Here is a 14,402-nt window from a genome sequence, read left to right on the forward strand (position 1 = left end):
TCTGCCGAGAGTCAAGTCTTGCTACCGCGTGCAATCCCGTCTATCCAGAAGTAAGCCTCGCCAACGAGCTCCGCGCGACTTATTCCCACACCCCACGGCCACGGGATTGCACGATCGGGCTTCGAAGCGCCTCGGAAGTCCGCGTCGCCGTCCTCGTTTTGCGCCGCCCCAACGGACGAGGCGTCGGCGGCGAAGAACTACGAAGCCCAGGGGCCTCTGCGGCCGGCCAGGCTCGACGTTTCCCCCGACCCGGCGGCGGGGAGGCGTGGCTGGAGCCCAGCCTTGGAAGGGGCGGAGAGGGAAGGATGGGTACAAAGGCGCTCGAGCGCTGGGGAGCACTTTCACGCTCCGCGGCTCCAGGCGAGAGGTCGTGCTGCTGCTGCTGCTGCTGCTGCTCGACGGGGCGGGGGGCTGGCAGCGCTTTGGAAAGGCGGAGCGCTCTCATTGCCCCCTGCCGTCGATGCTGCGGTTTCTTTTGCCGCTGGAGCTGCTGCATGGGGCGCGGAGCTGCTGCTGCTGCTACTACTGTGGTCGCTGAGTCGCTGTTGCTCGGGGGAGCGGGCTCCCCCGGTCTTCTCCTCCTCCCTCATCCTGCTCTTCCTCGCCCGTGGACCGCTCGCTGGGTCGCGCGGTGACCCAGGCAGAGGGTCCACCCTGGACGTCTTTCCTCGCTCCTCGTCTCGCCCTTTCCTCCTTTTGGATGCTTATTCCAGCCTCTCCCACTCTCCGCCGCCCTCCTCGTCCTCGTCGCCCTTCTCTTCCTGCTCTCCAAGTAGCAGCTGCGGCCATCGCCGTCGGGGCTGCTCCGGCGCCATGCACACGGTGCAGAAGGACACTACCTTCACGAAGATCTTCGTCGGGGGGCTGCCCTACCACACCACGGACTCCTCGCTGAGGAAGTACTTCGAGGTGTTCGGCGACATCGAGGAAGCCGTCGTCATCACGGACCGGCAGACGGGAAAATCCCGGGGATATGGCTTCGTAAGTGCGGATTTGGGGGCCGGGGGTGGGGTCGCCCTTCAGGAAGGGCTGGGGGGGGGGCTGTTCTCGTCACCTGGCGTCGGGGCACCTAGCCAAAGGACCTCGCCAGCCCGCCTCTTGCAGGCCTTGCCAATGAATTCGGAGTAGTGGACACGTCGGGGCGCTCACCTGCAATAGGAGTCTTCCGTTTTCTGCCATAAGCCTGCTTTGAAAGGTTAAAATTTCAACGGCCGAAAAGGGAGACGGGCCTTGGGGAAACAGTACAGTATTTTTAACTCCCTCTTTCTGGAACTTGGTGATCCCTTTGAGCCATAACCAGTCAATACTGAATGAGATAGTAATAGAATTGTAGAGCTGAAAGGGACCCTGAGGGTCATCTAGTCCAGCCCCCCTGTAATGTAGGAATCTCAACTAAAGCATGACATATGGCCACCCACCCTCTGCTTAAAATCATCCAAGGAAGGAGAGCCCACAACCTCATGAGGGAGTCCATTCCACTGTCAAAACAGCTCTTTGTCAGAAAGTTCTTCCTGATGTTTAGTTATAATATCCTTTCTTGTAACTTGAATCCATTGGTTTGGGTCCTACCCTCCAGAGAAGGAGGAAACAAGCTTGTTCCCTATTCCCTATGTGGCAGCCCTTTCAATGTTTGAGTATGGCTATTGCATCTCCTCTTAGTCTCAGGCTAAAAATACCCAACTCCTTCAACCATTCCTCATCAGGCTTTGTTTCCAGACTCTTGAACATGTTGAGTTTGATGCCCCTCTGTTATATAAACTTGCAAGGAAATATGAGGTGGGGGGGATTAAGGAGGTGGGGTGCAATTTGATGGCTTAGGGAGGGAGCCCACAGACCTGCAACTGCCTCTTCAGGCTTATGAAACTGGAGGAGCCACATCTAGAGGGACTTGGCTGGTTCCAAAGGTAGTTTGGAATTGGGGAGCTATGTGGGTGGAGGGAGCAGAAAGTGGGTAGTCACTCCTAGGGGAAGAGATGGAAGCGATTGGCTGGGTTCAGGGGACGTTGCTTCTAGAACGGTCCTTGGAGTTGGGGTGTCCAGTTCAAGATCACTCTGCAGAGCTGAAAACCAGATTCCAAAGGGTCTAGAGAGCTCTTTGCATTGAAGTGAAGTGTTCTGCTTAATTGGCGTTTGTGTGCTCTTTTGGCGTATGTCGTTGTTAACAGTACTGTAATAGTAAAAAACAACATTTGGTAAAGGAGAGAAGACTGCTTGCAGATATACAGCTGGGAGGTGGAGACTGCTTGGATTATCTGCTCAGTGTGTTTCTGGGGCAATGGGGTTGTGGGTTGCGTGAACTCTTGGCTGTGTTTCTCTGCCGTGAAGCGGTGTGTGTGTGTGTGTGTCTTGTGTTGTCTCCTTCACCCTTTCATACTGAGCAGGGAGTGGGGTGACCTCCAAAATTGTATCCCATCAAGGAATCCGTTCCAGTGGTTCTACGGTGGTCCTGATCCATGGGGAATTTGCAGCAGAGTGGCAGAAGTCCAGAAGTGGAGGGTGTCTCTTGGAAATGGAATCGGGCTTAACAGTTGCAGGGTGTATTTATTGCATGAGCAGAGGTTTCTGCAGGTTGCGTTAACTTCCTGCTGCTTTCTGACTTTGTGACCTCTAATCCGTGTAGAACTGCAGCACTTTGCCTGGTACCTTTTCCCTCACCCTGTCAGATGAAGGGTACTCAACTCTGTGTGTGGGTGAAATGGTTTTGTATCCTAGTGTACTGCTGCCCCACTGCCTTTGATCCTTGTTGTTTTGTTCCCAGTTCAAAAAAATCGGGGTGGGAATATTACCCAGTCACGTTTCCCTCCCCCTCTTCCAAATACTCCCACACTGTTCATGCTGTGGTGGACATGGGCTCCTTTTTGCATTTCCTACGCAGTGCTGTCAAGTATCCCGTTTCCCCCGGGATTCTCCCTTATTTTAAGCAGTTTCCCGCTGCTCTCCCTTATTTTTTATTTCCCTTAAACTTCCCGTTTTTAATGGAAGCAGCTCCTCCCCTGCTGGCCAGGGACTGGGTGGGAAGACCTCGCCTACTTGGAGAGAAAAGCCTCAGCCCTCAAAGCAAGTGGGAGCTGTTTCCCCTGCTTACAGGGGGGTGTATTCCTCCCCCTGCATCAGCCCCTATCCGTTGCCACTGAGCCCCTCAGTCGGCCAATAGGGTTAGCTGGTGGGCGGAGCCTGGCTGCCTTTGAGCAGCTGCTGCTTCCTGTCCTGTTTTGATGGGATCAGACAAGAAGACAATGGGGCTCCATCGCGCAGAGCACATGGCTGCCCTCCTCTTTGCTGGCTGCCCTCCTCTTTGCTCCGCTCCGAGCCCGAGCCCGCTTGGAGTTTACATTGCTGCTCCGCCCACTTTTGCTTCTGGCTCCGCCCACCACTGACATGTGACTGTCCCCGGGATAGGTGAGACTGCTGATCCCTTATTTTCAAATCCAAAACTTGACAGCTATGTTCCTACGGATGTCTTCCAACAGTTTTTCAAAGTCAGGAGGAGATGGAGAGAACTGCATCTTCTCTCTGGCTTCCAGACTTTTGAAGGGATTGCATGCTAAGTGCAGGAGCTGGGAGAGGTGACTAGCAAACTCAGTTCTCAGAATAGGGATATTCACACAGCCAAAACAGCAACACACACACACACACACACACACACGGTGTTGGCAAGTTGCGGAGAATCCAGAGGTTTGCAGAAGTGCAAAAAAAGAAAATGTAAATGTGCATGCACACACCCAATTTTCGGGGTGGGTGGGGGAGGAGTAGCCTCTGTAGAACAGCTCAATAAGGACTGAGCATCTATTGGGTGTGTGTGTGTGTGTGTGGAAAAATGGCATGGCTGACCAGAACTGATGAGGAGCACTTTGTGCTGCAACATTTTGTTGCAGGCACCACTTAAGTAGAAGTTCCTTAACTAGCTGCTGCCACAAAATGCAGGCATAGCTTTAAAGGGGGATTGGACAAATTCATAGAGGTATGAAGAAGTGCCAGTCTCCATTGCACCACCCACGTCCCTAAATCATTGAGCCTCTTGGACTTGCTGATTGGAAGGTTGCTGGTTCAAATCCGCTCAACAGGGTGAGCTCCCGTTGCTCTGTCCCAGCTTCTGCCCACCTAGCAGTTCTAAAGCTCACCAGTGCAAGTAGATAAATAGGTACCACTGTGATGGGAAGGTAAACAGCGTTTCTGTGTGCTCTGGTTTCCGTCACAGTGTTCCGTTGCGCCTGAAGCGGTTTTGTCATGCTGGCCACATGACCCGGAAAGCTGTCTGTGGACAAATGCCGGCTCCCTCGGCCTGAAAGCAAGATGAGTGCTGCACCCCATAGTTGCCTTTGACTGGATTTAACTGTCCAGGGTTCCTTCACCTTTTACCTCTGCTATCTCCAGGATCAGAGGTGGGATGGCTCCGAATGCTAGTTGCGGTGGAGAGTACAGTTGCCCTGCAGTCCTGCTTGAGAACTTCCCAGAGGCATCTGATGGGCTACTTTGAGAACTCGTCTTGCATTAGGGACATGGGAAGCTGCCTAGTTGATCCCTCTTGCCCATTCTACACAGGCTGGCAAGTTCTTCTCGCAAGTTCATCAGCAGATGCTTTCGTAGTCTTACCTAGAGAAGCCAAGGATTGCGCCTAGGATCTCTACCGTTTCCTTTCCCAGGTTCTTAAATTTCTATTTAAAGATTTCTCCAGAAGGACTCAGTTCTTGTTGGAAGCGACAGGAGACTTTCAGCCCTCTCTAACCAATAATTGACCTTGCACTTCATTGTTGGGCATCTTGAGGATGCATCTGCGAAGCTCTCAGCAGGACATTTTCACCGCCACCTCCCAGCTGCTTTGCATTTTTTTCATTGGAATAAAAAGTCAATGAACTTGTGCACCCCAGGAATGATTTTTATGCGGTGTATTCTTAGCGTTATGTCAAAGCCGAGACAACTGTGGCCAGTCTTAGCCATGGTTTATGGTAACAAGCCAGATTCAGATATGGTTTGTGACGTTGACTTGTTGCAGTTAAGACTAACCACAGTTTACAGGGTTGTGCCTAATGTTAAATTGCAGTTGAAAATGGAAGCAAAAAGCTTCTGATCTCGGTACCTGCACTCGAGAGTTTGGTGTGGGGAGCTGACAAACCCAAGGCTCTTTCATGTAACACTAAGCCAGGGTTTACTGTTGCATCCCAACCCCAACAATGATACCCAGTTATGTAGGAATGTCACATTTAGCTGGAGTCTTTAAAATAGAACTTGCACGATCTACATATACGAAGCATGTTAGTTTTCCCCTGGAGACAACTTTGCGTTTAGCGGTTTCGTTGTGTATTGAAATGAACCCTACAGACTTGATAACAGTGTACAGACAGGAGTGTCGGCTGCCTTCTCAAGCTTCAGTAGTGCAATTCCACACTTTCAAAAAGGGGAAGCTGTTCATTTCTGTGCTGTTCTTGCTGCTGGTTAGGTGGGGGCTGTGCTGCTTGGGTTTCTGTTTACTCTGTGGTGAGAAGAAAAGGAAAAGCTACCACCTGATATTCCCTTCCAGTGCCAAATGTGTTGTTGTTGTTTTTTAAAAAGAGGAAACCAAAAAAGTAGCTTCTCTGAACTTATCTGGCTGCAGTTTATAGCACTGTCCCTTGAGTGCCCTTTCCCTTTGCGATGCTTCAATCTACTGCTGGCTTTTCCATTGTAAATCACGTTCTGAAGGGCAAACTTTACAGTGCTTGGCAGGTACTTCAGCCATAAAGCTGCCTCTGTGAGTGTACCGGAGTTCAAGGGATCTTGGATCTTAAAACAGAATCCTCGCCTGCCTCCTCCTCCTCTGCTTGTCTGCGTGATACTCAGCCTGCCTGGTCTTTTTTACTTGTGATGTCAAAACAGGAAACAAAGGGGGGATATAGGTGGAGATGACGAGGCTTCCTCTCTCTCCAGAGCTACACATAACGGATTATCCCCTCTTAACAGCTTTTCAAGTGAGATTCAAGGAGAGCTCTTAACTTTGTTGTATGGAAGTGCTTGCTAGAAAGGAGGGGAGGAAAAACACCCACTTGGTGTTGTTCCAGGTCTCTTACAAACGCAGTTTGCCTGCTTCTTTCCAGGTGACCATGGCTGACAGATCTGCAGCCGAAAGGGCTTGCAAGGATCCCAACCCCATCATTGACGGCCGGAAAGCAAACGTCAACCTTGCCTACCTGGGAGCAAAACCAAGGAGTATTCAAACTGGTGAGACAAACTGCCCCCCACTCCCCTCTCGCTTTCTTGTCTCTCAGTCTCTCTCTCTCTCTTTATAAATTGGCTCAATGTCTTTCTGGGTTTGAATAGGACAATAAAAATAAAGCTGTGTGTTTTCTGCACCCAGGAAGCTCATTCCGCCATCCAAATAAACTCTGCATGCTGAGCTTACTTTGTGTGATTTGCTTCTGCTGCCAAGAATGGAGTTTTCAGCGCCGCTGACAATCTCTTGGCAAGTGCTGCAGGAGCTGGAGCAGAGAGACCATGCAACTATGCATGCTCCAGTTCCCAAGGAACAGGGACTGTGTGTTTTTTGGACAGTCGTGGTCAAGGGACATGTGCAGGGCCCCCCTCCTCCCTTCTTGTGCATGCATTTCCCTTTCCTGGTTTGTTCTAACCCTAGTTTACCATGATGTCCACACCTGGCAAACTGTGGCTGAGGCTTAATAATAATAATAATAATAATAATAATAATTATTTATTATTTTGGACACGGGTGGCGCTGTGGTCTAAACCACAGAGCCTAAGGCTTGCCGATCAGAAGGTCGGCAGTTCGAATCCCCACGACGGGGTGAGCTCCCGTTGCTCGGTCCCAGCTCCTGCCAACCTAGCAGTTCAAAAGCATGTCAAAGTGCAAGTAGATAAATAGGTACCGCTCTGGTGGGAAGGTAAACGGCATTTGCGTGCGCTGCTCTGGTTCGCCAGAAGCTGCTTAGTCATGCTGGCCACATGACCCAGAAGCTGTCAGCAGGCCAACCCCAGTTCCCTCGGCCTATAGAGCGAGATGAGCGCCGCAACCCCAGAGTCGTCCGCGACTGGACCTAATGGTCAGGGGTACCTTTACCTTTACCTTTAATTTATTATTTATACCCCGCCCATCTGGCTGGTTTTCCCCAGCCACTCTGGGCAGCTTCCAACAAAATATTAAAATACAGTAGTCCATCAAACATTAAAAGCTTCCCTAAACAGGGCTGTCTTCTAAAAGGCTGGTAGTTGTTGTTCTCTTTGACATCTGGTGGGAGGGCGTTCCACAGGGCAGGTGCCACTGCCGATAAGACCCTCTGCCTGGTTCCCTGTAACTTGGCTTCTCGCAGCGAGGGAACTGCCAGAAGGCCCTCAGCGCTGGACCTCAGTGTCCAGGTAGAACGATGGGGGTGGAGACGCACTTTTTAAAAAAGAAAGTGGTATATAAGGAGGATATGGTATGCACAGACTTGCAGAGTACAGTGGTACCTTGGTTTACAACCATAATCCATTCCTGAGGTCCGTTTGTAAACCAAAACAGGTTGTAACCCAAGGTGCGCTTTTGCCAATGGGGCCTCCAAATTTGTTTTGTTCGTAATCCCTCCCCCCCCCCGCAGAAAAGGGTTGTAATCCAAAAAAAATAAAATAAAATAAAGGTTGCAAACCAGGACACACACTTCCGGGTTTGACGTGTTTGTAATCCAAAATGTACGCAAACCAAGGTACCACTGCACTCTGGTTGTCAGACCAGGTGATTGGCCTCTGTGACATCCAAATCGAACCATTATAAGGCAGATCTTTAGAACATCTGTGTTTAGGTCAAAGCTTACAGTAAACAGAGGTTGGGGTGTGTGGGTTTTTTTTTTTTTTTTTTGGTTGAAAAAAAAGGTAATTCAAGAAAAATAATAGGTGTCTTTCTGTAGCTTGCTGGCTCACTTGAGCCATCATAGATTCTTCTGCTATTCTTATTGCTCTCCTTTGGAAAGTTCTGCATGCTTTTGAGGACAGGCAACTACAGCCGAGCCCTGGATTGCTTCATTTGTGTTCTTTTTCGTCAGCTCCAGAAACTATAGGCTGTGCAATATAGCCGTTTGATGTTGTGACCCGAGAGCCTTGCAGATTCAAAGAAAGAAAAACAGACAAATTATCTTAAACGTGATAATGTATATATATATCTTGAGTTTCTGAGCATGCACTGGAGAATAAATGTGCTGGAAGCCAGGAAGGGGAAGATGGGGATTTGTGCAAAGAAAAGAACGCTGGGGAACTTTGCCCAAGGATTAGTATAGTTGGCTTGAGATTGTATATAAACTGCAGCCGACTGTTCACAACTGCAGTAAACTTTGTGTGTGTTAGAGAATGGTTACAGATTGAAGCAGAGGCGAATGTCTGTGACCAAGGGGAAAGGTTGACAGCAATATGGCATGTGCTGCAGTCTAGGGAGAAGGCAGAATTACAGTATACAAACTCAGAAAAGGATGCTGTGAAAGGGAGATGGAAGCATTTTACCTCCAAGGAAGCAAAAAAGAGAAGGCAGTGGGTCCAAGTAAGGAGGGCACCTGCTAATGAAAGTCTAAATAAATTGTAGATGCTTTCATAAATGAAAAACTGGAGCTTTGAGCACAAACATGAGTCAAGTGGAGGAACATGCAAACCATAGTTTGCTAGTTTGTATGGAACTGCAAACTATGACTTGTGCTATATGAAGTAGCTGGACATGGGAGTGGATGAAGTGCTGAGAGGTCTGGAAGCACAACTTCTTTTGATGTCAAGGCTAAACATAATAATAATAATAATAATAATAATAATAATAATAATAATAATATTCTTCCCAATTCCTTCCCTGTTCACCTAGTGTTGGCTAAAACAGTGTTTCCTAACCAGGGGCCATATGCCCCCCCCCGGGCCCCCCCAGGATATTCCAAGGGGGCCACAGGAAGGAAACAATGTCGGAAGGGAGCCACGGTCAGAAAAGGTTGGGAAAACATGCACTCTGAAATATGGTCACATACAGTACAGGAGAAGCATTGGCCAGTTCAAGTTAAGTCGCTAACTGTTGGTAACAATTCAGAGCAAAGTTAGAAAGATGCCCGAGGACAGGATAATGTTTCTAGAATTCCACAAAAGCTTATGCTGTATTTCTTAGCCTTAAAGTTGCCACGAAAGTGCTCGCTGCAACAGACTTCACAAGTCTACTCTCCGGAATATGTTGTCATAGAGAAAGTAAACACAAAAATTGTTTGTACTAAAGAAGTAAGGATTAAGATAGCTATCATGCACGAAGCAAAACTGTAAATCCCGCTGCAGACAGTGGCACTTAGCTCTGAGTAAGCAGGCCTAGGCACAAGCTGCACTTCTGAATACTTGATAACGTTGCACAGCCAGATCTAATATTGCATTTTGCAAACATTTTTCTAGGTTTCACCTTAGGGGTCCAGCAGCTACATCCAGCTCTCATCCAGAGACCTTATGGGTAAGTGGAATTCTGTTGCTTTTTAAAAAAATTCATTAGCAACTTAAAGGTAAAACTAACAAATCGTCTTGAAGAAGGGAAATAAACTCCTGTGTTTCAGCAAAACCTCCTGGAAATCTACAGCAGAGCTTTTTAATCTTTGTGTTTGGATCACCCCTTTTGGCTTACTCTCACTTGGCATTGCGTTTGCCACCAGCAAATTATAATCTTTGGAAACGGCCCTCTTTCCTTGGGTTGCACATGGGAGGGGCTCAGCAAATCCTTTCTTCTCCCCTAAGTTTCACCTCCCCGCTCCACCTCTCAGGGGCCCCCAGAGTTGTTCAGGAGAAGGGAGGTGTGTGCCTAGCACCCATGACCCTCAAGCCATCTCCCTTTGCTTGGTCATCTTACGTGTGCTTGTGTGCTGGAGGGTGGCCAAAGAAGATAGGACTACAGTGTCCTTCTGCAGACCGTGGCTATAATCATGTTACCGGCTCTACTGATGGGTACACAAAACTCTTGAGAATACAGTGGTACCTTGGTTCTTGAACTTAATCCATTCCGGAAGCCCATTATATTCCCAAAACCGTTTGAAAATCAAGGAGCGGCTTCCAATTGGCAGCAGGAGCTTCCTGCACTCAAGCGGAAGCCGCATTGGATGTTCGGCTTCCGAAAAGCATTCACAAACAGGAACACTCACTTCCGGCTTTGTGGTGTTCAGGATCCGATTTGTTCGAGTACCAAGGTGCCACTGTATCCAAATTTCTTCAGTCCCTTTGTCCTATCCAGTCGAGTCGGAAGCCGTTCCATAGTACGTTTCTCCAATCTTTAATTCCCCCATGGGATGCATTGCACCGGGAAGTTCTCCTGCACAGGCTCTGCTGAAATGAATGGGGGCTGTGCAGGAGCGTGGCATTTCTGGGTTTGTGAATGCACTCACGGTAGATAAACTTCGTACAACCTAAGCAAGGGTCTTTTTTTGTGTGGGTTTTTACTTTTGCATAGCATTAAATTTGAATTGGCTGCATGTAGTTGCCTCATTGCTTTGTGCTCTGTGTAACAATCCTGGCCCAGAAGACAAGCTGCAAAGTCTTAATAGTCAATGAAAGGAACATTAGGTCAGAAATTGATTCTGGACAGATGTTATACGGGGCTTGAGGAGCCTACAGAAGTAAGCCATTGTCTGCTGTTTTCAATAGCATATCCCATTCCTCCCCGGTCCAGAACATTCTCTTTCTATGCATCTAATAGGATCTGGCAGCTGCTCTGGAAAAGACAAGTGTGCTGCTAGAGAACAATAGCAACTGTCATACTACCTTCATTTAACTGTTTAATGATTGATGCCATTCCTTATTTCTTTTTTCAGCACTGTGTTTTTCAGAAAGTGCATGTTGGGTGCTGTGTGTGTGTGTGTGTGTTTGTAACCTTGGGAAGGCTTCTGGTTTTATGGGACAGCACATTGTCTTTTTTTCTTTGCCAAGAATAATTAATATTTAATCTCCCCCCCCCCCGTCCTCTGCAAATTTTGATGCTTTTTCCCAAACCTCCCCACCCCCACCGGGAAGCCTTCCTGCTCTGGGTTATGCCAACTGCATTGATGTTAAAGATTTATTGGTGTGAGAGGTCGTGTTGTCACAATAGCGATTTCACCACCTCTGTGTGTGTTGTTGAAACAAATTGCTTTTTTCACATTCAAATGCCCCTTTTGGGTGCACAAGTGTAGGGGTGCTGCCTTCAAATAAGGAATATTTGTTCTTGTTCTTAATAGCTCAGGGGAAAAACAGCACCGGGTTGTGTGTGGGTTCCTACTTTTTCTTTAAGGCTCGGTTCGGGGAGGGGGGGTTGTTGTCCCCGTTGAGGATGGTGATAGCATGAACCCTGTTGAATTCAGCGTGGCGTTTTCTGCAGCTCCGCTCCTGAAGCATTTGCCAACTGCAGATAAGTACAGATGGCCTAGATGTGCATTTTGCAGAACTGATCTGAGAAGTAGACTCTGCACAGCTTCCCCACCGCACTATCCGAATACTGAATTTTGCAGTCGTGTAAATCTGCACTAAAATAAGGAGGAGCTTCCCACTGTCTGCTAGGTGCTCCGTGGAAAAGAGAAATGGCTCTGTGCCAGTTCGGAGAGCTCAGACCCAACCGTAGCTCCCCAGAAGTTAGTGAGCTGCATCTTTTTTTCTCTGACCAATGGTTGTGTTAGCTGGGGATGACGTAGGTTGTGGCCCAAAAACACAGGGCAGCAATGGATGGGTATAGCCAGAATGAATTATAGAATGGGTAGCGTAATAAGAGGAGGAAACGTATGTCAAAGTACAGTGGATGCTCGGGTTGTAATGTGATCCGTGCGGGAGGCACGTCCGCAACATCCGCAACCCGCAGCGCCGTGTTTGCGCACGCGCAGGTTGCAATTCAGCGCTTCTGCACATGTGCAAAGCGCCAAACCCGGAAGTAACCCGTTCCAGTACTTCTGGTTCGGCGCGGTGCTCAACCTGAAAGCACACAACCTGAAGCGGCCGTAACCCGAGGTATGACTGTAGTCTTAATCTCCTAGTTGACTATTAAACAAGGAGGCGAGAAACTGACCCTTGCCACCATTGCACATGTCTGTGTACAACATGTGCAGTGCTTGTAGTTGGGTTCTCTGTACTCAGTGCATATAAGTGAAGAGGTCTACAGTCTACGTTCATCTTGACAGTTCAATCAGACCTCCACATACAGGAGCAGTATACCTTGGAATGCCTTATGCTAGACACAGACATGGGATGGTTGTTGTCTTTATGCCTACCTTGTGAGTTTCTGGATGCCTTCACTTGGAAACAGAAGGCTAGACTAGATGGACCAGATTTCCTCGTATCTGTGCAAAATGTGGGGATATCTGTGCACATTTAGCTTCAGCTATGCATGTGGAAAAGCTAGTGTGTGGGTGAAAGCTTTCCCCCACTCTTGTGTGCCTTGTCTTCATGCACTATGGAATATGGGACTCTTCATGCATGTGTGCCTTGCAAATCTAAGCAGTCAGCGTTCCAGTTCTTGGGCATCGGGTTTTGTCAGCCGAGAAACCATTGGGGTTGCATGCAGTGTATATATGGCAATGAATGTCAGAAATTATTTGTTGGTTGCCAAGAGACGGGAACTGGGAGGCCAAGAGAGGCAGGGAAGCAGGGAGAGAGATATGCATGCATATATCTCTTTTGTAAGCATCACTAAACAAGAATTTCGCTGCATTCTGCTCCAGCAGTGATTCAATCGCGGGAGATGCAGGCTGGCAAGACGGAGAGACGTATCCAACATGTTAAGTTCTTGGGCCGTGTACACACCATAAGCAGGAGTGCAGAAGCCCTGCAGAAGGACTTCCACTTGCGGAATGGGACTTTCCCCCTTTGACCCCCAACATAGCTCAAGGAGGAGTTCAGGGGGGAACCCAGAACAGAATACAGCAGGGGGAGGAGAGCTGGGGATTGTTCTTTCTGTTGAACTGCATTGCTTGTGCAGACGGAATGTTTGTGATACTAAATTCCACCTCGTACATTAAATAATAATAATAAAAATCCTGAGAGCTGTACTTGGTGAAAGTTCTTGGAATCGTAGATCTGAGGGGTAGATTGCAGTTCCAAGGATTCTGAGTGGGTGGGTGTGCTTTAAATGCATGTTGTGTACGCAGACTAGTTTTAGGGCTTCACGGGAAAGGTTTTGACCAGAGCAACTCGCTGGATTTCTCTCCTTCCCCTGGCAGAAATGCTCGTGGCAATTCATTTATTACTTCGGGAGACGTTCCTGGGGGTACTTGAGGGAAATGTTGTTGCGGTAACCACAGACAACAGACCCTGCAGTTAGCAGTGTTGAAATTTTTATTGCAGGTCTCATGAGAACTAGAAGTTCTCTCTTTGAAGTGCAGCAGATGTGAAATTTCTCTCGCTCTCTGCCTGTAGTCAGGAAAAGAGATTGCAAAAAAGAAAAAGAAAGTTGGGGAAAGGGCCTAGCTCTGTGGCAAGGCACCTGCTTCGCAAGCAGGAAGGTCCCAGGTTCAAATTCTTCCCGCTCCTGTTAAAAGGAATCCAACGTAGCCTGACTCCCTCTCTCTGAAACCCTAGAGTGTCGCTGCCAGTTGGAAGAGCAGCGGAATACAAATAGTAGACAAATAGCTGGACTTGGTATTAAGGCAGCTGCTTGTATTCCAGTCCACTTGATTGTAGAGAAGATTGTAAGGGCGAGAGGGTTGTCTGGAAAGACTTTTCTCCTAGAGTGGGTAGGGGTGTCTTACAATGAGACAAGTAGAGCTGCCGAATCTTTTAAACAATTTTTCATGCTGTAATTTCAAGCTGTTGAGAGGTCTGGTTGTTGGTGTGGTTTAATGATAACAGGGAGAGTTCCTAAATGGGTGCTGTTACTTACAGCATGCTTCCTGGACGTGTGGTAGGTGCTGGTCTGTTTCAGATTCTTGCCCGATATTATTTGAGTGGGTGTCTCATTTAGACAGTGTTAGGAACTTAGGTATATAAGCTAGGCACCAAATGGCACCTTAAACCTAGGTTACGGTTGCCACAACAGAATGTCTATTCGCCAGGGGGTTTGACTGGATGACCGTTGGGGTCCCTTACAGTGCTACGATTCTGTGATTCTACGATCTCAGCTACATAGCTTGACTGTAGCTTGCCCTTACAACAGTTCACTTGTCCCAGTATGCAAAGAGAAACACACACAAGTGGAAATGGAAATAGTATTAACTATGGACTAAGGCAGAAGTTTTTAAACTGTTAGTCGCCAGCCTGGCACCCAGAAATCTCCACGTAGTTGCAACTGGACCCATGCCAGTAGCTAAATGCGCCTGGCTAATTTCTAACACTGTAGGTGGGTGCCCATATATATATGTGGGGAACTGAACCGTGTGACTCTTCCTGCCCCACCCCTTTGAGGGGGAAGAATCCCATGATACGCATATAATACAGCTGTCCACATGTCCATGCTGCAAGTCAAGTGTGATTTAGGATGCTTGGGTATT

General features: G+C 48.3%; 1 protein-coding gene across 1 annotated transcript in view; it reads left to right on the plus strand.

Moving 5' to 3' along the window:
• Positions 1 to 338: 338 nt before the first annotated feature.
• RBM38 (RNA binding motif protein 38) overlaps positions 339 to 14,402 on the plus strand; it is a 38,180-nt gene continuing 24,116 nt past the window's right edge. Inside the window, exons 1-3 of the mRNA XM_033153611.1 lie at positions 339 to 981; positions 6,072 to 6,195; positions 9,367 to 9,421. Of these exons, the coding sequence (XP_033009502.1) occupies positions 814 to 981; positions 6,072 to 6,195; positions 9,367 to 9,421 (347 nt within the window). The 5' untranslated portion in view covers positions 339 to 813. The remainder of the gene's footprint in view (positions 982 to 6,071; positions 6,196 to 9,366; positions 9,422 to 14,402) is intronic.

The sequence above is a fragment of the Lacerta agilis genome, chromosome 6 (assembly GCF_009819535.1).
Source record: "Lacerta agilis isolate rLacAgi1 chromosome 6, rLacAgi1.pri, whole genome shotgun sequence".
NCBI lineage: Eukaryota > Metazoa > Chordata > Lepidosauria > Squamata > Lacertidae > Lacerta > Lacerta agilis.